The following is a 23,525-nucleotide window of genomic DNA, read 5'->3' as shown; positions in this document are numbered from 1 at the left end:
CAATGTGTTATTGCATTCCTGCATCCTGATTTATAACATGGTGCCTGTATACTGTGCACTGTTCACGTAATTAGATTCTCTAATGTTTTGTCCTTTTTTAATGTAATGTAGCTGCGGCATCATTTACTTGTAAGCACATGGCTTCAGTACTGACTTTAGTCTGTGTCTCCAGGACTATGGGTTAATTTTGAGTTGCTCTCTTAGCCAGCATGAACTATTGTTCAAATGCTCACCTGTTGAGATTCTAGTCAGGTTGTCTGCTTCTTGGCACTAGGCACATTCTAGGCATCACATGGATGTATCCTGTGGGTTGAGGGTGAATGAGGACGCTGCGTAAAATTGCAGGGTCGGTATCCAGATAGTGTAATGCTCAGGAACCTTGATTATTGTAGTTTGTGGGCTACACTTAGAAGCTAGAGATACAAGTGATTTGATGTGCCAAAGCCAGCTGTAGTGGTAGCTTCCCTTCTGAAATGTGATCACATTACTTCATTACAAATTCTGGTATTATCACTTTTTTGAATTATTTCCTCTTAGTGCTTGGCAGTTAGTCTTTTGGGTTGTAGAGGGTAATTAACTCAACACTGAATTTCCCAGGCCTTTCAGTGTAATGGGTATTGGATGCAGCTTTAAGTGACTGCTAAACTGCAAGGTTGACATAAGACTCATGCTTCAGATACACTTGTTCATCTGAATAAAATCCATCTTGAATATTCTTGTGTCCTTGGGGTAACCAGGTTACACTGAGTGGGTGGTGTAATAGTTTAACTAAATGGTATTTGAGATACGAAATGGACATGAAGGTCATGGTTATATCTGAAGTTTCAAAACCTCATTATATCATGTTAAATGACTTTTTCGTAAGTTTTTTTTAAACCAAACTCAACTGGTAATTACAGCAAAAGGGTTTGTTTTTAATAAAAAAAAAGTCTGCCTGACTCATGGTGAAATGGTTTTGCTTTGACTTGTATTCTCTCTATCGGATGCAGAAGTTGTGCAACCCATCCCTTCAAATACTAAACCTCTTGGCAAGTGGAACCAAAACTGACATCTTTGTTAACAGATATTTTGGTATGCCCTTGAGTATGCAAGAATGTTCATGCAGGTAAGATGCAATTGCAAATTTTGTTGCTGAAAGCTAACACTCTTTCCTTATGCAAACAAGATTCAAGCTGGGATTCTGGAAATGGAAGAAGTGGTTCAAATAATGGTTGCCATGATGGAAGAGAAAGTTGCATAAATGGTTACGACCGTGACCATTTTGAACTGAACAGTAGAGGATGTACTCGCAATGGGACAAGTGGCTTTGGAGGCTATCGAAATCAAGCATTCATTCCTGGTGCCCAGCAAAGTGCTGGATCAGGTGTGCAAAACTAATCTCAGCAGTCTTATGCCAGTGTTGGATCACCACTTCTGTGGAGTTTCATGAGATTGGAAAATCTTTTTGTTTTCCAAACTTAAGTATACTAATCACTTGCAACACAGTCAAACTGAAGATATGGCCTACCTCTGGAGCAGATTGGGCTGGAATCCAGACCTGCTCCAAGAGCTAGGAGCATTACTGCTGCACCGCACCCACCAGCTGGGACTGAACCAAGCTACAACTGCTTTTCTTAAATTATGGATATGATAAATCTCAAGAGATTTTGCAGCATTAAATAACTTAGACACCAGTATGTAAGATTAGAACAGGTGCTTGAGATTTGGAGGAGGATACCAGGCACTGAGACATGCTCAGCTGAAAATATTGAATGTACAAGACAATTTCTATGTAGAAAATAGGGTGAAGGGAGAACAAAAGTAAGGAAATCTAGAAATGCTTGAAGCATTGTTGATTTGGAAACTGATGTCTCCATGGAAGCACTAGGGTTAGTAGGGCTTGATACCATATTTCGTGTCTTGTTATGGACACTGCTAAAGGTTGGGGCCAACTTTTTAAGATCTTAAGTTGCAGATTTTTGAAGAATGCATTTGAAGGTTGAGAATTGCTTGCTTTAATCCTTGACTGTTACCTTGCAATTTAATGCAACACCCATCTTTAGTTTTGTAGATTTTTAGTATAAAGCCATCATCTCATCTGATCACTTTTTGCATGTGCTTGTAGGCTGTTATTTAATTTGCACTTTTTTGCTTTGTTAGGTGGGTTGCCACTTGTTAATGGTGCTGTTACTCAAATTACCTGTGGAATGGGGCACCAATTCATGATTGGGTTATTCAATATGTTTAACCAGCTCTGCTATTCAACAGTAGCTGACTACATACTCCAATGCCTCTACTCACATTATCCCTATAAACCCTTTAGATTTTAAATTAGAGGTTGATAAAAATTATGTAGTTTCCACGTCCCTCTACCCAAAAGAACTTCAAAGAATCACCACCACTTGACTAAATTCTCCTTGTCTCCGACCTCAATGGATATCTCTTCTTCTCCCTGCCCTTAGTTTTAAATGGTGTCCCTGATTCTTCATTCCCATTCAAAGGAAATGTCTTGCCTGCATCAATTGTACTTCCCTTTTCAGTGTTTCACAAATTTTCAATGAAATCACCTAATTAACTTTTAGACTGCAAGTTCCAGGTTTTTTGTCTCCACATGGAGCAGGAACCAATCCAGTCAACTCTTGTATGTCCTCTGGCAATACTATGTTGCTTGAGCCAGGTGTGTTGTAGCCAAGCTCGTACAGATGTTTTTACAATCGCTTCAGAGATTTTATTGTAGATCTCCAAAGCATGTGGGCTTTACCTAGAATCTGATTTGCAGAGGTTGCTATGCTGTCACTGCATCATAAGGAGCTCTTATCAAGCTTCTGTAATTTTATTATCTATATCTTGCTAATCAGCCTTTTAGATGTCACTACACCCTGGTGTAGGTGAACTTGAACCTGGGTGTGTTGGCCTGGGATAGTGACACTGCCACCACAAGACCATACTACTAGTGCCACCACAACCATGCCTCCATACAATGGAGGCAAGAACTCCGGTACTCCTGTATGCTAGTCTCAGCAGTCTTCCTAAAATTTGCACCTGCTTTCGAACCTTATTTGTCTTGATAATGACATCCAAGTCTCAGTCAACATCTTGGGCATGTGTGCATCTTTAATTCGTAGGAGGATGAGGGGAAACTGCCAACTTTAAAATGTTGGATGGAAAAAATTAATCCTTTTTTAATCTGTTTCTCATTTTACTTGGGATGAGTATTATTTAGAACACCAGCACTTGTTACCCAGTGCTAATTACTGTATAGATTGAGAGGCAGATGTCACCACATAACTGCAGCACTGAAACTGCATGTCTGCTACACTGGGCGAAAGCAGATGTTGCCTGAAAGGTAGGCTGAGCCAGATTGTTCATCACTACTGAGGCCTTACAATTCCAGATTTGCTCATTGAATTTAAATGCCCCCAGCTTCCATGGTGGCATTTCTAACCCTGTACCCTGGGCCTCTGGAGTAGTTTAACATAACCACTGCAACTGCTATCTGTTTAAGTTCTGGATTTTATTTGGATCAAAATCCCACTTTCTCCAAATACTGTGTACAAGTGACAAGTTGTGAATGCTGAGCATCTTTCTGCAGTTCTATGAACCAGACAAAACACACCTTTAAAATAGCTGAAGGGAGCCTATACTAAACCTTTTCTCTTATATGTACAGTGTTCCAGATACAATTAGTTGGTCAAACTACTTGAATTTAAGGCACAAATTTTTACCTGCAGTGTGGAAAAACAGACAAAAAAATTGGCTTAACTGCAACTATTGAAATGCTTCTTTCTGATTTATAGTAACATCCCACAAACCTCCTTGGCAAAAACAAATTCAGTAAAATAGTCTTAACCTGCAATTTCAGCAGCAAGAAGAGAACCCTCAGCTTTTAACTATCAATAGAAGAATGACCTTCTATGTTCAGCTTAAACTCCAGCAACTGCAGAAAGCCAAAAGTTAAAAATCCATCCTCTGTAGGAACTTGACCCACCCCTTCAGATTGCTTCCACTCTAACTTTTTAAAGGCATCAAACTGTTCACTTGATTTGGTTTTGAGCAGTCCACTTGGCCTTCTGTTTCAATATTTCTCCTTTCTTAGACAAAATATACTAAAGCCATGTGTCATTACACATTATTGACTAGGATAATTGCTGTGCTAAATGTGGAAAATTTTCTTGTTGGAGTGCATCAATGCTCACTTAACTGACCCATCTCAACAGGGTAGTTTGAGAATACAGGGATAAGAACATCTACAAAACTGGTCAGACAAGCAAATGGCTGGCATTCATGAAAGTTGATCATCAGGCACATGCTAAAATTTGGTATGATAAATTTTGGGAATCCACATTAAGTGAAATTAAGTGGTGAAATAGAGTAGATGGGATTGAGGTTCACAAAGAAGAGGTATTAGAAATCCTTCAGAGGGTGAAGGTAGATAAGTCCCCTGGGCCAGATGGCATTTATCCTTGAATCCTCTGGGAAGCCAGGGAGGAGATTGCCAAGCCTTAGGCATTGATCTTTAACTCGTCATTGTCCACAGGAATAGTGCCAGATGACTGGAGAATAGCAAATGTGGTTCCCCTGTTCAAGGGGAGTAGAGACAAGCCTGGTAATTATAGGCCAGTGAGCCTTACCTCACTTGTTGGTAAAGTGTTGGAAAAGGTTATAAGGGTTAGGATTTATAATCTACAAAAGAATAAATTAAGGATAGTCAGCACTGTTTTGTGAAGGGAAGGTCGTGCCTCACAAACCTTGAGTTCTTGAAGGTGACCAAGCAGGTAGATGAGTAAACCAGTTGATGTGGTGTATATGGGTTTCAGCAAGGCGTTCGTTAAGGTTCCCCACAGGCTATTGTACAAAATGTGGAGGAATGGGATTGTGGGAGATATAGCAGTTTGGATTGGAAATTGGCTTGCTGAAAGAAGACAAGGTGGTAGTTGATGGGAAATGGCCATCCTGGAGACCAGTTACTAGTGGTGTGCCGCAAGGGTCGGTGTTGGGTCCACTGCTGTTTGATTTTTATAAATGACCTGGATGAGGGTGTAGAAGGATGGGTTAGTAAATTTGCAGATGACACTAAGATCGGTGGAGTTGTGGATAGTGACGAAGGATGCTGTAGGTTGCAGAGACATAGATAAGCTGCAGAGCTGGGCTGAGAGGTGGCAAATGGAGTTTAATGCAGACAAATGTGAGGTGATGCACTTTGGTAGGAGTAACCGGAAGGCGCAGTACAGGGCTAATGCTAAGATTCTTAGCAGTGTAGATGAGCAGAGAGATCTCTCTGTCCATGTAAACAGATCCTTAAGTTGCCACCCAGGTTGACAGGGCTGTTAAGGCATAGTGTTTAGCTTTTATTAATAGAGGGATCGAGTTCCGGAGCCAAGAGGTTATGGTGAAGCTGTACAAAACTCTGGTGCGGCTGCACTTGGAGTATTGTGTACGGTTCTGGTCACCGCATTATAAGAAGGATGTGGAAGCTTTGGAAAGGGTGCAGAGGAGATTTACTAGGATGTTGCCTGGTATGGAGGGAAGGTCTTATGAGGAAAGGCTGTGGGACTTGAGGCTGTTTTTCATTAGAGAGAAGGTTGAGAGGTGACTTAATTGAAACATATAAAATAATCAGATGGTTAGATAGGGTGGATAGGGAGAGCCTTTTTCCTAGGATGGTGACGGCGAGCACGAGGGGGCATAGCTTTAAATTGAGGAGTGAAAGATATAGGACAGATGTCAGAGGTAGTTTCTTACTCAGTAGTAAGGGAATGGAATGCTTTGCCTGCAACGGTAGTAGATTTGCCAACTTTAGGTACATTTAGGTCGTCATTGGACAAGCTATGGACGTACATGGAATAGTGTAGGTTAGATGGGCTTGATCGGTATGACAGGTCGGCACAACATCAAGGGCCCGTACTGTGCTGTTATGTTCTATGAAATTAACTATTTTCTCTCTGACCACTTCTGCAATCTGTATGATTCAGATGTGCTGTTGTGTCCTTTAGAGATTTCCACTTGTTGTGAATATTGCACAGCACTGCTTTTGGTGCATGTAGTGCATGAATAGAACTTGGCTTGTGACCTATTGATTATCCAGTAATTGATTTTTGCTTCTAATTTTTATCTAATGCCTCAACTATTTTTGAATGAAGTTGCTGATGTGACACTAGTCTGTTTTGAACAACTGGTTACTGAAGGCTGCAGCTCCTGAGGGTTGAAATTCTGTGCACAGAACAGAATAAAACTCATCTATATGTCAGTGGTATTTGACCTTTGTTTAAAGCGGCTGCTATATATTTCTTTGGGTGAGAAATTTGCAGTAAACTGAGTATAGTTGCCACCAGTGACGCTCTGCTCCTCCAAGTTACCAGGCAAATAGGGACGCTCCAATATCTGGTATGCCCACTCTTTACTTCATTCAATGCCTTCATGTTGATCTGATGTTCAATTTTGTGATACTGTTTTAATTATCCAAAGCATACATACTAAGGATGGTTACAGTAGCACTGGCAAGTCTTACTGCACTCCAGTTCTGCCCATAAGATTTTGCAAACTATATTCTTAAATTGTTAGTGCAGAAAGGTTTTAATGCTGTGTTCATGGTTAATGGTCACTACTAGACTGTGGTCCTGAGGTCTAGACTATAATCCAGAAAAGGCATCTCTTCCTACTCAAAGGAGCATCATGGTTGCTTGGCTTGCAAAGCTGCAAGGAAGAGTCATGGCAGCAAAAGCAAACATGCACCACTCTGTTCGTAGCACCTTCATAGCTATGCTGGGGCAAGAACAGTATGTGGTTATGCTGAGTGAGCTGAAGTTTTTCCCAGAAATGTGAACTGGCTGTGTTTTGAACAGCGTACAAGGACTCCTGCAAACTTTGCATATGTATTCAAGAATAAGTAGTAATGAAAAGGCTACTTTCTGCTGTATCTTTTCTATCCTAAGTTTTGCCCTTGGCTTTCTAATTCTAAACTGCAGTTTAGAATTAGACCAGCTACCTATTATTTAGAATGTGAAAATTTGTCCTTTTTTTTATTCAATTCCCATCTAAGTCGGGAAGTCATTCAGCTTGAACACTTGTTTCGTAAGTGCCTTTTTGTTGTGTACTCAGTCCATGCAAAAACAAAACTATTTTTAGAGATGTGAAGCTTTACTTGCAGTATTTGTTTTTTCGACAGTTATGCAGAAGAAACTGATATCTGGCTGTAAAATGAATAGTCTTGTTATGTACAGTGCTTAGGCACTTTTTAAAAACTTGCTTCTGGATGTCATTGGTTTGGGCCAACAATTGCCCATTACCTAGTTCACCTTGATGTGGTGAGTCTAAACAAAGCTATACTTCAGTATTTGGTCACCAGTTGTACAACTTCTAGCCATAATTGTACCTTTTTTATTTGAAAATGTTTAAACAAACTTTGTTTCACAAGGGTGTTTGATCTGAGAGGTTTAAGTCTGGAATGTTCTCTGCAACTGGGTCTTTGTTTTTGAATGCAACAGAAAAGATGGCACTTGAAACAACTCTTACAATCCAGACTTTTTTAGGCAGTTTATATATTGATATTGAATCAAATTTTGTTTGATTTTTGACTATTGAAGCCAGCATAATGCCACCTGCAGATTTGAGTGACTTTATGCATTTTTAGACCCCAGAACTAGTAATAGGGCTTGTCTTCCTCCTTTCACTGCTCATCTGCAAGCTTTCTGCTTGAAAGTATTGCCTCTTTTAAAATGCAGCTGAGTAACATTGTCCTTGTCTTTTTGTTTTAAATGGTAGGCTTTGGCTATGAGAAAGATGGAGGATGGAGTAACAAGGAAGTCAGGGACCCATACAGCAGTTTTGGATCACGAGCTGATCGGGGTAAATCGAGCTTCTTCAATGATCGTGGAAGGGGAAGGTAGGCTGATTTTAAGTGATCTTGGTTCTGTCTTAATTTTGCAACTTGGCTTTCATTAACTTTAAGGAGCTTTTTTCCTCTACTTGGGTACATGAATATACTTGTAATGCTTCTTGAATTAGGCCAGATAACTGCTATCTATGCCCTAGGCTCAGTGAGTGTCTTCTGCTAGACTGTTGTTGTTGTTGTTCCCATCAGATATGACGACCGTGGCAGAGGAAATTCTAGTGACAGTGCTTATGACCACTTTGGGAGCCGCACTGACCGTGGAGGATTTGGCAGAATGGATCGTGGAGGATTTGGATCGCGTGACGGTGGTGGAAATAGCCGTTGGGTGGAAGACAAACGGGATGATGATGATTGGTCAAAACAGCTACCACCAAATGAACGCATGGAGCAGTAGGTTTTGAACACATGCCTAATCAGTCTTTTGGATGTAGATATAGTAGACCTGAAATTCTTAGAAATTGGAGGTGCTGTGCTACAGCAGAGCTTGGTGCAATTACACGACTAGTGTGCGCAAATCCTGGAAGGGTGAAGCCGTGATGGGGTTTAATCTGAAATATAAACTGTAGACACTTCACCTGTTAATTCTTAATGAAATCAAGTTGCTGACAAATGGTTGGGATTTGAGAGTAGAGACTTGTACTTTCGTCAAGGAGACCACAACACCTTCAAATTTCCTAGTTTTGAAATTGTGGACCACTGGCAGTTGAACAGCACAGAAGCAGCAGATGGGTCCAGGGTTGGGGTATTATATTTGTATACATGAAAACTAAACCAATCTTTTGGGTGATATGTCTGGCCGTAGTGTGGTTTTTTTTATTAAAACTATGGTTAAAGCAGTTCCAACTTAAGATTGATTCAAATAAATTGAACATTCCATAGTAGAATGGATGTTTTGAGGCTTGAGAGCCTGTAAAGGCTGCAGGCTGGAAAGATTATGGATGAGCTGTTGTCAGTGCTTGGTGTAAGAACATGAGGATTCCTCAGCTATCACTTGGAAACATTTTCTCACTTTTGAGTTGGTGGATTTCAGCAAGATGGTTCTTGCACTTTATTGTCTGCACACAGCAAATTTAAAATTTTGGTGTGAAGCGTTGCAGAAATTGTGGTGTAATTACAAGTTACCTTAATTGGGGTAAACAAAGGATGTGGCATTAATCAACTTCTCAAGAAGGTAAATGTGTTTTGTTTTTAAGGGAGTTGTTTTCTGCAAGTAACACAGGAATCAACTTTGAGAAATATGATGACATTCCTGTTGAAGCAACTGGTGCAAACTCTCCTCCTCACATTGAAACTGTAAGTTGCCCAGTCCTCAGGACTGATGTCTTTACTTTGTTCTTAAATGCATCAGTTGAGGGTAAATTGGATCTAAATGTTTGTTGTGCAAAAGTAACATTCAAGGAAAACCAGCACAAGAATTAGAGGGTAACATTTTTGATGGTTAGAGCAAGTAGTTCTCAACTTAAAATTATGCATTTTTAGTTCCAGGATGTAAACATGGGAGAAATAATAATGGGCAACATTGAGCTGAGTCGTTATGATCGTCCAACTCCTGTGCAGAAACATGCAATCCCCATCATTATATCGAAGAGGGATTTGATGGCATGTGCTCAAACAGGCAAGTATATGTTTGAAAGTTGGCAGTTTGTGGCCTGTGTTCCTACCAGTGCTAATTTGACACTCTAATCTTTGCCTGCCTTTTTTGGAATGCTTTCCCATGTACATCAGTTATGTCTTATGGTCACACTTTGTGTGATTGTGAACACTTTTTTGTGCTATAATATTGACTACTCTTCAGTACTTTTGAGGGAGGGCAAGAAATCTGATGTCCTAGATCTCCAGTTATAATCCCACTGGCTGCCATTGAGTTTTAAATTAGAATAATTCAGAAATTGCAAACTAGTCTTGGTGATCACGAAACCAGTTTGTTAAAAACCCCCCTCAGTTCAGTCATCCCCTCTCTGGGAGGGGATGTGGGGTTTGGAGAAAGAGGGTGTATCTGGTCTGAACAGATAAGAATAATATGAAACCAGACCCACAGTAACCTGTTTCTGTTACCCGTTATCAATCTTCTATATTTGATTTTTTTTTTTTTTGAAGCTTTGCAAGGAATTCCCTTTCAAGGAAGTAGAAACCTTATATTGAGGAGAGTGCTGTTTGGTTGGAGGATGGACTTGTAGAAATGTCATGGTGAATGCCTCCACTAATGCTTGACAGTTGACTGCCCAAGTTAAGCGTTTGTTGAACAAGGCAGTTTGACTTTCTCATGTCCCTGAAGGAAATAAGGCATGTATGTGTTAATGAGTCTGCAAATAACGCTGGCTTCTGTTTTTTCCCTGGAGCTTCCAAAGTGCAGCTGTTGCAGTGTAAGCTTTGACAATCCTGAATTGGTGAATTATGTAATTTTTTTTTTCTCGTGTCCAGTTGTAGAATCTCCAGCTAACTTGAATTTTCCAAGTGCAGTCCCTTTTTTTTTTCAGTAACAATCACTTCATTGTTTTGTATTAGTATGATCCACCAGTCCTTGGGCTGCACAGCCTTAACCTTGCATTGATCGCATTATCCATTTGTCAAGATAGGCAGAATGGTTTTTGGCTTGATGGTGGCACTCGGTTAGTCAAACACATCTAGTGTTGCTACAATGTAGCAACAGTAAACCCTGCCTCTCATACTTGGTGCCTTTATCTTTTAGGCTAAAACAGTGGTTATTCTTATACCTCCAGCCTTGGATCTTTTTGAATTTCTAGAATATGCAGCAAGAAATTTAGGTGGGGTATGTGGGCCAAAGACTGATACATTCAATCAGTATCCTTATTTTCAACAAGTACTGTGTGTGCCCCTCCATCCCATGTGCAGGGTGCTGATTGTATATAACACCGGTTTTGTCTTGGCGTGTCTACTGCTCTGGTTTAAATTTTGTGTACTGTTTTCCCAACTCAGTTGTCATTAATTAGTACAGAATGCATCAATCATTTTGGATGAAGGATTTTCTCTAGATTTTTCACCTGGTTCTTTTGATGGTTGAATAAGGTCTTCTAACTTGTTCTTACTTACCTACTGTTGGCAAATTTTGGATATGCTGCTGTTGATTACTTGTCACTATTTCAGTTGTGACTCCATCACAGTGCAGTTTTGTTGCATTCTGTGAATTGGAGTCCATGCCCACTTATTACTGCTTTCTCCTACCGTTGGTTGTAATGAGGAAATTGTAACTGATTTATTAATGTGGGCTTGTCTGTCCCAAGTTTATTTCCCAGGATGATGGATCAATGAAGGTAGGGGACTATAAATTTCTAGTATGATCTTCCTGTATACAAAACAATTAGACTTGTTAGTTAATTACTTGTCCTTTTTTAGGGTCTGGAAAAACTGCAGCATTTTTGCTTCCTATTCTTAGCCAGATCTATGCAGAAGGTCCAGGTGAAGCTTTAAAGAATGCAAAAGCCCAAGTAAGGAATTTTAATTTTTTCCACCCTGCAAGTTCAGCCAATATTCTTTTTCAACACTCATAGCCTTATGCTGCACTTCTCCTATTCTGTAGGATTCCTCTAAATATGGCCGCCGTAAGCAATATCCAATTGCTTTGGTTCTAGCACCTACCAGAGAACTTGCAGTACAGATCTATGATGAATCCAGGAAGGTATGGTTTATGAAAATAACAACTTAACAATTATTTCTCAAAGAGAGGTTTTACATGTTAAATTTTGCTTGCAGTTTGCATATCGTTCTAAAGTTCGACCCTCTGTAGTTTATGGAGGAGCTGACATTGGACAACAAATCAGAGACCTGGAGCGTGGATGTCACCTGCTTGTTGCCACACCTGGCCGTTTAGTTGATATGATTGAAAGGGGCAAGGTTGGATTAGACTATTGCAAGTACGTTCATCTTTGTTTAAATGGCTTGTGTTTCTGGTCTAATTTTAATGAACTTAATACTTTAAGAAGTGCTGTATTCTTTCCCTTATTCCCTATTGTGTATTTTAAAAAGTTGTATGAAACCCACTAGCCTCTCCATTCCAATGCAGGTGTTTGTACATGCTGATTATGTTCTGTTCAGTGCTTTCTTTCTAAAGCTGTCCACTCTTAATTCCAATTTGCCACTTTGCACTTTAACAGTGCACAACAGACTCTTTTAAAAAAAACAGGTTTTTTAACTTGCCCTTCAGGGTTTCCATTAGAACATGTAATGTAAACATTGCGTAGTCTGTGGATGCATAAGCTCAGTTAAGGCTTTTTTTCCATTGACTATCCCCTATGTTTGAGATTGTATCCAAGCTGCTTAGGGCCACTGCTTTTTCAGTTGGATTTTCTTAGCTATTTTGTAACTTCACTTCTGGTACTTTTGCCATCCTTTTGTAAAAGGAGGCAACTTAACGTGATGGTGTCTGATCTTGCACAGTGCTTGCTCCTGTTTCACGCACTCTCTGGGTACAGAAATGTAAGAACTTTTAAAAACGTCTCCCTGAGATTCCCTAACTGTTGTGGTCCTTTTGACCAGCTCCCATTATCCTGTTTTCATCCCATCCTTGTACTTGACCCTACCATGTGGGTGCAGTTGTACCTGTATTCCACCCATAGTGACCTCTTTGCCTCCTATATTTGTCTTTAGCCAAAACCTTTTCTGCACTTGTTTCCTGAATATCCTGTTAATTAAGGGTATTAGCAATCATCCCCTCCTAACTTCCTATCCTTAAATGTTATGTACCTTTTTATTATTCCAATCTTAAACAGTCATCCTGCACCATGTCATGAGGCTCAGTGCATGTATAAATGCAATTTCCATCTGTCTTTTGTTTCAGATGCTGTAGTCAGACTGGTTTTGTCCTTGCTATCATAGCACCAAGCCTTAACTGGTTGGGCTCTGTCCCTTTGTTTTGTCTGTACTTCATATCTTGTCTCCATCTTTTTAAACCATTTTCCAATTTGATCCCATGTCCCAACTATTTATTTTAGAACTGTCTCTACTCCCCACGTAATGAGGTTTTTGAGGTTGCCAGAGTACTGGACCCAGGTTCAGCTGAAGATTGTCCCAACGGTACTGCCCCTGCTTTTCCCAATAACATCATACTAATACCACACAAAGTGGAACTCATTTTCTCACTGGTCTTAGAACCACGTATTTGTTCCTCTAATCTTTTTGTCCGATGCTAAGCCATGCATGTTTCCTGCTGTTCCTTTTTTTAACTTTATTTGGTGCCCAGCTCATCAATGATTCGTCAAAGATGATAGGTCTGGAGGGAGGAGGGTAACTTAGGGTTAGGTATCCTTAGAGGCTGAAGAAGTTACCCCTACTATCTCTAAAACCATTTTAACCCCACTGCAAAGCCTCTTCTAATATTGATTTTAGGTCAAAACCTTTTCTTTTGGTTGTCCTGCCCCTTGTCATTTGGTTTACAGTGAATGCAATAACTGAGTTTGCCTGCAACTTCCTCCGTTCTCTCCCTCACCTACTGATTCAGTGTGATGCTGCAGTCAGTTGCTCAACACCCTGCTGCCCTAATTTTTCTAAACAAATGAGAGTCTCAAACCAGTTCAGTATATTTTCTAGCTGACCTGTACAAAATTAAAACCTTGGGCCAGTGGGATCCAGGGCATTCCAGGCTCCCTTGTACTCAATGTAAATTCTGACCAAATCAGAAGTGCTCATCCTGAGGCTTGTGACCACCAGCCACTGTAAAATATACCAGTAACTCACTTCGTCTCCCCTCCCACACCCCCCAAAAAACCCCCACCACCACTGATGTTGGCCTTTGCAGCTCAGGCTCCAGCTTGATAACTGAAGTGAATTACCTTGAACTGCATGTATTTGCAGATATGTTTGACCTACATCTCTGGTTTTCTGCATATCTCACATGCTGTAAATGTGACTTGTCATCTGCCTTGCTGTACTGCAGTATTTGGTTACTTGTAATTTTTCTTCCTAATGTATTATCCTTGCCAGCAGTGCCTATACTAACTATTCTTTGGGAATAGAATTAAGCAAAACATTTTAAACACATGATCAACAACCGCCCCCTTCTATTAGAGAATTAAACCAATCCTTACCGTATTTAAAAACGGTCAAATGTGAATGTACCCCAACCCCGTCTTTGCATGTAACTCCCAACACTACATTGCAATTTGAGTGCAACTTGTGCTCTGGCCTCCTAGGCAGTTTATTCACTTGCTCTAACATGATTTGATCCACCTGAGGCAGGTGGACTTGAAGCTGGATCTCCTGTCCTAGAGGAAGGGGCATTCTCTGAAGAATAAACCCTTGAATCCCTCTGACTTAGCTTAGTCTGACATCTAGAAAAGAATCCAGTAAATCTGGTATCCTTAAGTAATATGCGTTATCCGAGTGTGTGTAAGTATCTGCTTTAAAGCTGGATGAATGAATGTAAACAGTTGAGTAGATTTCCCTTGCCCAGCTCCATGTTCTATTCCAAGTTGCATTCAATTCTTGGAGTATCTGTAGATGGAAAACTGCTGACCAATTGAGTTTGCAAGTAGAAAAATTAGTAGTGTTAAACTTTTTGCTGAATGCTATTCAGATGCCTGCCTGCCTCATAGTTTGGCATTCAATTTCTTTAAACTTGCTGTGGGCAAGTAAGACCCTAGAGAAACTTGTCTAAAAATCAAGGTGCTGATGAGACCAGTTTGTAGGAGGAGTGCATGGAGAGTTGCATTGTACAGCTTTTTGGATTTGAACTTCCATTTTTGTCAATCTTTGCTTCATTTTAGAACTGAATATTTTTGTCTGTTAGGTATTTAGTGTTGGATGAGGCTGACAGGATGCTCGACATGGGATTTGAACCACAAATTCGCCGTATTGTTGAGCAGGATGCAATGCCACCAAAAGATGTCAGGCAGACTTTGATGTTCAGTGCAACATTTCCAAAAGAGATCCAGGTTAGTGACAGTATTGCTGAGACGACAACTTGCTCACTTTGAATTTAAGATGCTCACTCCAGAATGTCACTGAGATGAATGGGCTGACAGTTGTTGTGACCTTGGACCCCATCTTGTTTTCCTTTTGGAGAGCAGGAGACTTGTTCTATGACTAAAATCCTGGTTTTTAAAAAGTTTTAACCATATTACTTAGCAGTTCATCAGTCAGCTGCAATTTCTGTAGAAAGATAGGAAATACTTTTGTGCTATACCAGATAAATGTAAGACCTGATTGTTCAATACTTTGTCAAACCATTTTAATATAGTTTGGCAGGCAGAAATGGCTTTGCTCTAGGGTAGAGCTGCAAAGTTGGTCTTGCTATCTAAATCTTCACTTAATACAGTTCTGGCAAGTTAATTTCTGTGTCACATGGGTTAACCAGGAGTAGTTGTGGTATTTGAAAGCTGCAGGAATGAATATATTGGTCACCAAGACTATAACTAGCCAAAATCTTAGACGTGTTGCCACTCCTTACATTGTTATGTTGCTCTTGTATAGATTTTGAGCAAATGACTGAAGATCTTCAGCCAGGTTTACTTAAAAGAAGTGGCCTAATTTTTCTCCCTTTGTCTTCCCAATTTCTTCCATAGTTTGTGGCTGCTTAGTGCTTTTTTTTAAAGCAGGCTGAGTAAATCTGTTCTTGGTGTACAGAGCCCCCACTTGTGGCAAAAGATCACCTGCTCCCTCCACCCGCCCGCAGAGGTGCCTTCCCCCATCTTTTTTAATCGCTCTACCTACATTGTTTTCTGTAGAGGAGGCCAGTCGTCTTTGTTAACTTTCTTCAGGTGTTCAAGTCTTGTCCATGTGGCTAATTGAGAGTTAGGCATTATACAGTGACGTGTAACAACTTAATACTCTAAGTGCATGTTTACATTGTGCTTGAAATTGCAATCGTCAATACTACACTTAAATTGTAGGCAACCATTTTTGGACAGACTTTGGACTTTTTTCTTTTGCAATATATGGAGAATTGTCACGACTTGTAGTTTGCATCTTTTTATTATGATGGCCTAGTGCTTGACTACTTTTTCTCCATGAATTTCTGTAGATACTTGCTCGTGACTTTCTTGACGAATACATATTCTTGGCAGTTGGTCGTGTGGGTTCCACCTCTGAGAACATAACTCAGAAAGTAGTGTGGGTAGAAGAACAAGACAAGCGTTCATTCCTGTTGGATCTCTTGAATGCCACAGGTATATGTAACTTAACAGACTTAAAATATATTGCTGATGGAATAAGTGGATCCCAGATTGATTTTCATTCTCCAGGAAATGCTGATTTGCAGATGGCTAAATTTTAAGCCTGAGAAGGGTGTTCCCCTACACTTGAGCTAATTTCTCAATGCTGGCACTCAGCAGGAGGTCACATCTTATCTTGACAATTGGTTCAGAAGTTCTCAACCTGTTAATCCTGCTTTGGATTGGCAGTAATTAAAAGGTAGCTGTATAACCACTGTTGCCTAAAATGGGTATTCAGTATTACTATTGTACTGTCAACACTTCAGAATTGTTCCAGGGTAGTTACTGTTTTAAACAATTGCAAATGGACATTACAGTCTTGCAGGAACAGAGCCATTCACTACAGCTTGGAGTAACTATAGAAACTTGGGTGTTTTAATTATGCTTCAGATACATCTGATTTCTGATCACCCCTTACACACACGTGCAACTTGTGCCTTCAAACAAGGGATGTTTTCCTTGTATCCAACTAATTACCTCTTTTGCTTTATCCTTTTTTAGGCAAAGATTCTCTTACACTGGTCTTTGTGGAGACTAAGAAAGGTGCTGATTCATTGGAGGATTTTCTTTACCGTGAAGGTTATGCTTGTACAAGTATCCATGGCGACCGTTCTCAGAGAGATAGAGAAGAGGCTCTGCATCAGTTTCGCTCCGGAAGATGCCCTATCCTAGTTGCCACTGCGGTACTTTCCAAAATAATTCTTCAAGCACTGAACAAATACAGATGTGCATGTTTATATTCTTAGATCTTTAAATAACAAATTTATAAATCTTTCAGTTTACACTCAAACTACCTAAAGCTTTGTCAGGCAAATGAACTAAATTGTCAGTATAATTTGGTGTTTTAATGGATAAGATATGACTTCTAATTCACAGGTTGCAGCCCGTGGGCTTGACATTTCTAATGTCAAACATGTTATCAATTTTGACCTACCTAGTGATATTGAGGAGTACGTGCATCGCATTGGACGAACTGGCCGAGTTGGCAACCTTGGTATGTTTCATCAGTTGAAGTAGTAACCGCATCTTGTATCAAAGGGATGTACAGTAAACTTGTTTTAACCAGCATATTGTGAACTGGCACTCTAAACTAGCAAAAATTATCTAAAATCCTGATGTTTACTGTATTGCGATGTCAGGGTAGTCAGTTGAGGATGAGTGAGTGAGAAGACTCACTTAACTCTTAAAGAAAAGTTGCATTATTTAAGTGACTTGTTTTTAGTGTGTAAACCTTCTGCATTACATTACTATTAAGTGTTTTTTTGATCAATTGGAACATGTAATTAATTGGCACACTGCAGGTTCCAGAGATGCCAGATTTTGCTGTGCTTAAGTATATTTTTAAACAGCATCTTAGATGGTGTATGTGCCAGTAATCCTCCACTGCTGTGGAATGCAATGCAGTATTTTTTTGGGTGAATATAGTTTGGTTGCTTTTCTTTCTAGGTCTTGCCACCTCATTCTTTAATGAAAAGAACAGCAATATTACTAAAGACCTTTTGGATCTGCTTGTGGAAGCTAAGCAAGAAGTACCATCCTGGCTAGAAAACCTGGCATATGAGCAACAGCATAGGAGCTCAGGTCGTGGGCGATCAAAGAGGTAAATATGCAGATAAGATTCCTGAATTTTTCTGGAGAGATGGGTGTCTGGACCTGAAACAACTACTTTCTTGCTCCTCTGCTGCCTGGCCTACTATGTTCCTCCAGCTCTGCACAGTTATTGCTGACTCCAGCATCTGCCCTGCGCCCGCGAATATGCTGGTTTTTCTTTCTGCATCTCCCACTGAGGTTGCCTATCAGAAAAAGGTGAACATAGTTTATTTTCTTTCTAGAAAGAAAAGCTTAATGGGTGACTGGATGAATCTGCAAAATCAAGTTTGTGGGCTTGAGTTTGTCTGCTGGGGAGATCAAGGTTTAGATGTCCAATGTGCTTTAGTAACTAATGAATCCAGTAAAGGTTTTGGTAGAGACTCCTTTCTAGAATGCTAAATGTAAACATATGTAAATATGATTTAGGGACGATAAATCTCCATTGGGGCTAGTGGTGGAGCCTCCTGGGTGTTGGAGGTTTGTGAAAGAGCTTTTGACCGTAACAAGCAGCTATAGAGAGCTGGACTAAAACCTGTGTAATGGCATTTCTTTATGTACTTGAGATTTCATATTACCATGTGTTTTGTTATTCTAACCTTTTTATGTATTGACTGCTACTGTGCTGCTTTATTTTTTTTTTGTTTCTTTGGTATTTTGGAGATACAAATACATTAGGCTGTCTTGTCTAACAGAATGTAAACGAAGGACAAACTGGTGTTTCTACCTGCTTAAAATGCTACTTATGGCTTAAAAGTATTCGGGTTCATAGAATACAAGTAGTCAGTGACCACCATGAGTATATTTAAGGTGAAGGTATATTTAAGAGAAAGGAATAAAGATCTAACTTTCTATAAAGTAGAATAGAGTAGGTTTTTGTGGATTAAGTACTGCTACAGATAAATTGAGCAGAATAGTCTTGTGCTGTAAAATTCTGAAACTGCTTTTGTTCTTGGTTGCTGTCATGCCAGAACTTAACTAAACAAATTAGGTTGGCTTTCAGTTGTGGATTTTTGGCTATAAATTGGCTCTCTACATTGCTATATAACTTCTAACAACAAATCATGAAATTCCATGTCTATCTTCCTTTTTTAATCCACTTTGATAGGCATGTAATACATTTCGTTGATTAAGTTTGACTTCAAGACAGGTAGTTTTAATTAAGGAACTCTTGACATGCAGATTTGGAAAATTGCACTGTGCTAATGGGTAAATTCTCAGTCTGCAGTATTTTATGCCACTTAACCATGTGGCAAACCTTTTCCAGTTACATTCATCTCAAAACGTTGCTCATTTGCTGAAGTACAGCACGTTTATTTTAAACAAAGCAATTTGAATGCATTCTAAGATGCATTTGTACTCAAATTAATATTGGTGACTTCCACTAAAAATGCAATATTTGTGATGTGGGATCCTTACATACTGTGATTTGATTCCTGAGCTCTTCAATCCCATTCTTTTTAGATAAATTACACAAGAGAAATTTCAGTCAGTTAAGTTGATATAGCATAGGCCAAAACAAGCAATTCTACATTGTGGAGCATGCAATTATCATTTGGGTGAATGCTCCAAAGTTGTAGACGCCAAAAAGTTCCTTGCTATCTGGATTCTATGGTTGTTCTAACAACTTTGCTACTGATACTGATTCTAACAAAGTTTTTAATGTAGGCCAAATTCTTGAGGCTTGAATGGTTTTAAACTGATAATCACTAAACACCCCAGAAGCAGTTACTCCTTCCAGACAGATGATTACTTTATTGCTCACTTTATTTGCAGCTGGTTAACCTTTCCACTCCTGGTCCCACTGTTTTGGTTGCTGACATTATGCAATGAGGGCTTGTACTTTGCACTTGTACACTTGTGTACAATCCAGGGTAGTGGATTTGGGATGAAGCAAGTTCTTACTTTCTAGCTCAGTGTTATGAATCTTGCATTTCAGTCGGTTTGGAGCAGGGTTTGGTGCCAGGGATTACAGACAGACCAGCAGCAGCTTCAATACCCGTGGGAACCGCAGCACTGGCCACAGTGGTCCCAGAGGGTATGGCGGAGGTAAGACATTAATCTACTGAACTGATTTTCTTGGTTAAACTTTTTACTTTGCTTTCATCTGAAGCATATTAACTTCAGACCATGTGCAGCCTATCTTTCAAGTAGCTGGTAATGAAACACCTACAAGAAACAGAATTGATCAGAAGTAGAATTTGATATCCAGCTGAGTTTGGGTGTCAAATTGAGTGGTATCTGTCAAGAGAACTTATTTTTGTGCCATCAGTGTTGCAAGTTGAACTTCTTAAATTTGCATGTGGGATGTGGGTGTCACTGGCTGGCCAGAATTTTATTGCCTGTCACCCAGTTGCCCTTTAATGGTGGTCAGTAAACTTAAAGTCTCTAATCAAGTGCAATTGTTTTCCAGGTGGTTATGGAAGCTATTACAATGCTGATGGATATGGTGGAGCTTACAACTCCCAGGTGGATTGGTGGGGCAACTGAAGAATATTTTGCAGTGGATGCCACCTTGCCAAACAAGCTAAATGGAAACCACATGTAACTGAGCCAGACTATACCTTGTGTAGCTTCAAGAACTCACAGTACATTACCAGCTGTGATTCTCTGGATTTTTAAAGGGAGCTCAAATGCAAAGAGAAAGCAATAGCGGAGGAACACAAACCCTAGACCATGAAGAAAATGTGGCCATAAACAGCACTAGAATATTGGCTATAGATGTTTAAACTGTGTGCTGTATTTAAGTTGATTTCTCTGTAACTGAGGATCATTTGTATGTTAATGTACTGTGCCTTTATAGAGGAACTTTTATTTTTGATGTCCTACTGGTTCATTGGGCCTGAGTTCTCACAATCAATCGTTCTCTAGCACAATCTGAGAGAGACTTGGGCAAAACAAACCTTGGCAGAAGCAGGGTGAAATGGCTTTATCAGGAGTCATTTACCCAGTTGCACTTAACAATGTTACAAGGCTGAAAATAAACAGCAACCTCCATTACGGCCTTGACATGCGTGACCTGTAAAGACAACTTAGGGCATTTGCAGCATTCTGATCCCTACTGTGGGAAACCGATGTTGCTCACTCTATCCTGGATAGATACCTGTTGGGGACATGGTAGTTTTACAAGCCATTCCAACAATGTGTACAGTGTCAAGTTCTAATACACTGCTGTTTCAGATTACTACACCTAAGCAAATGTAAAAGTTGAGAAAACTTGACATCTACTAACTTGACAACATTTAAAGGCAGCTAGTTAACTGATTCAGGCTTGCCTCGAGTGGGCGGAAAGTAGCTAGGAATGTATTTTTTTAGGGGATTTTTGAAAACTTGAAACTTTTTAGGTGTGGATGAAAATCCCATCCATTAGAAATCTAAATGCCTGCCGTATCTAAAAGGAAATTGAAATTTCAGAATGGCTAAATGGACCACTGCACCGAGCGACTGTACAGACGGACTCGGCTGATTTTTGGTCTGATACGCATGCTAGTGTTGTTTTTTGGTCAAGGGGAACGAACAGAAAGATCTCTGCAGCAGGCTTCTTTACTGAAAAAAAATTACATTTGTGTATATTCAAGCTGCGTTAAAGTTCAGAAAAGCCGCATTTAACTGTTTACTGTAGATTCTGTAAAGTTGCTCCACTAGGGTCTGAAGTTTGATGCTTGGAGATCACAGAGAATGGAAATGTACACATTACTGCACAAGGTGCCAACGCTGGTAATCGATTGCATATCCACTACGAAATAGTGGTTTGGGTTTCCTTTTGCACTGTCCCTTATGTGGACAAATTGTCAGTTTATTCTGCTAAATCTGGCCAAAGAAGCTCTCCCACCTTTTTTAAAAATGTTGGGCTGTACAATGCTGCAGTCAAGTGAGTTGACCTCAAACTGCCAGGATAGGGTAGTTTTTTTCCTTGGCTAAAATGGCCAGACTGCCAGTATAAAAACTACTGGAAATCTTAGGTCGTTGGAGAACGAACTGAAAAATAGCAAAAGAACTTATCACGTGCAATACATCTAAAGTGTGTTGTGCCTTCTTGTACTGAAATTCTCATCAATGGAAAGTAGATGCACTGACAGTATTGAGCTAATCTCTTGTGATGAATGGTGCTATACAGGTAGGTTTAGGCCCTTATACATTGTGCCCATCAGGTTTTATATAAGAGATCTAAATACCTTTAACAAATTTATTTTAATGCACATTCAGAAAGAATATTTTATATACAGATGTCTTGTCTTGCATGCATTTTCTCGAACCTCCAAGTTTTTTTGCAGTGATTGTCAAACGCAGCTTAGTTAGAAGGGGAGGGGCTGGGAAAGAGGCTAGATACCAAACCAGGACTATTTTGGGACCATGGGGGTCTAACAGTTGGGAATTAACTATTTGCACACAACAAATCTAGGTATTTTTGCTGCTAGTTTTGTGTAATATTTATTCATTTGACAAATATTTAATTTTTGTGTTTTTGTTTTGTAAGCCTAAAAGTGATTCTTTGAAAGTTCATAGAAAACCCGAAAAAGTAACTTGACCAAAAGACAGTCCAAAAACACTGGCACTTGAATGTTGAATGTCAACGTATGCGTGAATATATATATATACATATATTTCGGGGTAGCGTGAGCTCTTATTGTTAAGGTCATATTGGACCCAGAGTCAGAAACTGAACCACAACCCACTGTCGGCCTTGATTGCCGCTAATTCCCATTGTCCTATCAAATTCATTCATGTGGGTAATTTGATCAAAACTGAAATAAAATATGCCAAGGTTTGGACAGAGTTTCTTAAAATTCTAGAGGAAAATGTTTAGAAAAATGGCAAAATGTTGAGGTACTCCTTTTTTTTTATGTTTAGTGAATGTCTGGCAAAGAGCAAATTTAATACATGTGGTTATCAATTTATTGTTGCATTTAGTTGCATTTGTGTATTAAGTGACTTGGGTATTCAACTTGACACTCCTAAGCAAGTGGTAGTTTTTAGACCTAATGTTCTCAAGTTATAGAAATCCCTTCATGCTGTAACTTCCAACAAAACTATTGATGTGCATGAATGTCCGGTCCTTGCTCAGTGCATTGAATACCTTTTAGTCACTGTAGGTCTAGAATTTGCTTTCTATAAATAGTTTAGATGCTATGCTCTACATTGCACGAGAAGACTCAGCTGTGCATTACTTGTATGATTTTTACCAATAAAAGGTTTTGAGCTGCATCAACTAATGGTTTCTTTTGTTGACTTGTGAAAAGGGAGAAAAATTCTAGAGTCTCAACTCCATTCTCCTGACTTTCCATTTTTAAACATGGGCCTAAAAAATGCTGCAGATCCATTAAGCTTTGAAAATGTAATCTGAAATCTCTTTTTCACGATTGTCACTTTGCACTGGTGGCTTCCTGGATCTTGGGTTTAAGTCCAGTTTTTAAAATCTGGATCCATGCATTGGAGTCAACTGGTCCTTGAATTTTGAGATACTTATTCTCCAGTGAAGAAATTGCTAAGTGTGCAACCTGGAATGCCCATGATTTGTAACATGGCAGTGAGATTGCATGAGGTGTCTGTCTCCTGTCATGCTTACACTAATTTGCTGATCCAGTAATGCCATATGACCAGTACAGAGCCTGACTTTGTCCCAAAAAGCTCCACTTTCATGAGGCTTCATGTGTTCCCCACTTGCTGCTCTAGTCTCCATTTCTATGGCAATAAGTAGTGAGCTACTTTTTGGCCAATACCTTTCTCTTAACCACTATAACAATATTTTGAGATTTGGTTGCCATTTTGACAATGTAGCCAAATTGCTGGCTGAATAGACAGCAATTGAAATTGATGTAGAACCTGGTAAATGGGTTACTTCTAACCTGAGGGTGATTTTGCAGTTTTTGTCTAAGCCTGTATACTGTCTTCTGCCTTTAAAA

General features: G+C 39.6%; 1 protein-coding gene across 3 annotated transcripts in view; it reads left to right on the top strand.

The window, feature by feature from the left end:
• Positions 1 to 22,827, top strand: part of ddx3xa (DEAD-box helicase 3 X-linked a) — a 44,551-nt gene extending 21,724 nt beyond the window's left edge. For 2 of the 3 annotated variants that reach the window (XM_048541134.2, XM_048541135.2), the window contains 15 exons: positions 1,166 to 1,363; positions 7,741 to 7,861; positions 8,060 to 8,260; positions 9,064 to 9,163; positions 9,350 to 9,485; positions 11,225 to 11,316; positions 11,409 to 11,507; positions 11,582 to 11,742; positions 14,613 to 14,757; positions 15,846 to 15,990; positions 16,537 to 16,718; positions 16,912 to 17,029; positions 17,482 to 17,635; positions 19,562 to 19,671; positions 20,036 to 22,827. In XM_048541134.2, coding sequence (XP_048397091.1) covers positions 1,166 to 1,363; positions 7,741 to 7,861; positions 8,060 to 8,260; positions 9,064 to 9,163; positions 9,350 to 9,485; positions 11,225 to 11,316; positions 11,409 to 11,507; positions 11,582 to 11,742; positions 14,613 to 14,757; positions 15,846 to 15,990; positions 16,537 to 16,718; positions 16,912 to 17,029; positions 17,482 to 17,635; positions 19,562 to 19,671; positions 20,036 to 20,112 — 2,039 coding nt within the window. In that variant the 3' untranslated portion in view covers positions 20,113 to 22,827. The remainder of the gene's footprint in view (positions 1 to 1,165; positions 1,364 to 7,740; positions 7,862 to 8,059; positions 8,261 to 9,063; positions 9,164 to 9,349; positions 9,486 to 11,224; positions 11,317 to 11,408; positions 11,508 to 11,581; positions 11,743 to 14,612; positions 14,758 to 15,845; positions 15,991 to 16,536; positions 16,719 to 16,911; positions 17,030 to 17,481; positions 17,636 to 19,561; positions 19,672 to 20,035) is intronic. The other variant, XM_048541137.2, reaches the window with a different exon arrangement.
• Positions 22,828 to 23,525: the final 698 nt, after the last annotated feature.

This window comes from Stegostoma tigrinum, chromosome 12 (genome assembly GCF_030684315.1).
Source record: "Stegostoma tigrinum isolate sSteTig4 chromosome 12, sSteTig4.hap1, whole genome shotgun sequence".
Lineage (NCBI taxonomy): Eukaryota > Metazoa > Chordata > Chondrichthyes > Orectolobiformes > Stegostomatidae > Stegostoma > Stegostoma tigrinum.
The sequence above is the reverse complement of the archived record's forward strand: the minus strand, read 5'-3'. Positions and strand labels throughout refer to the sequence as shown.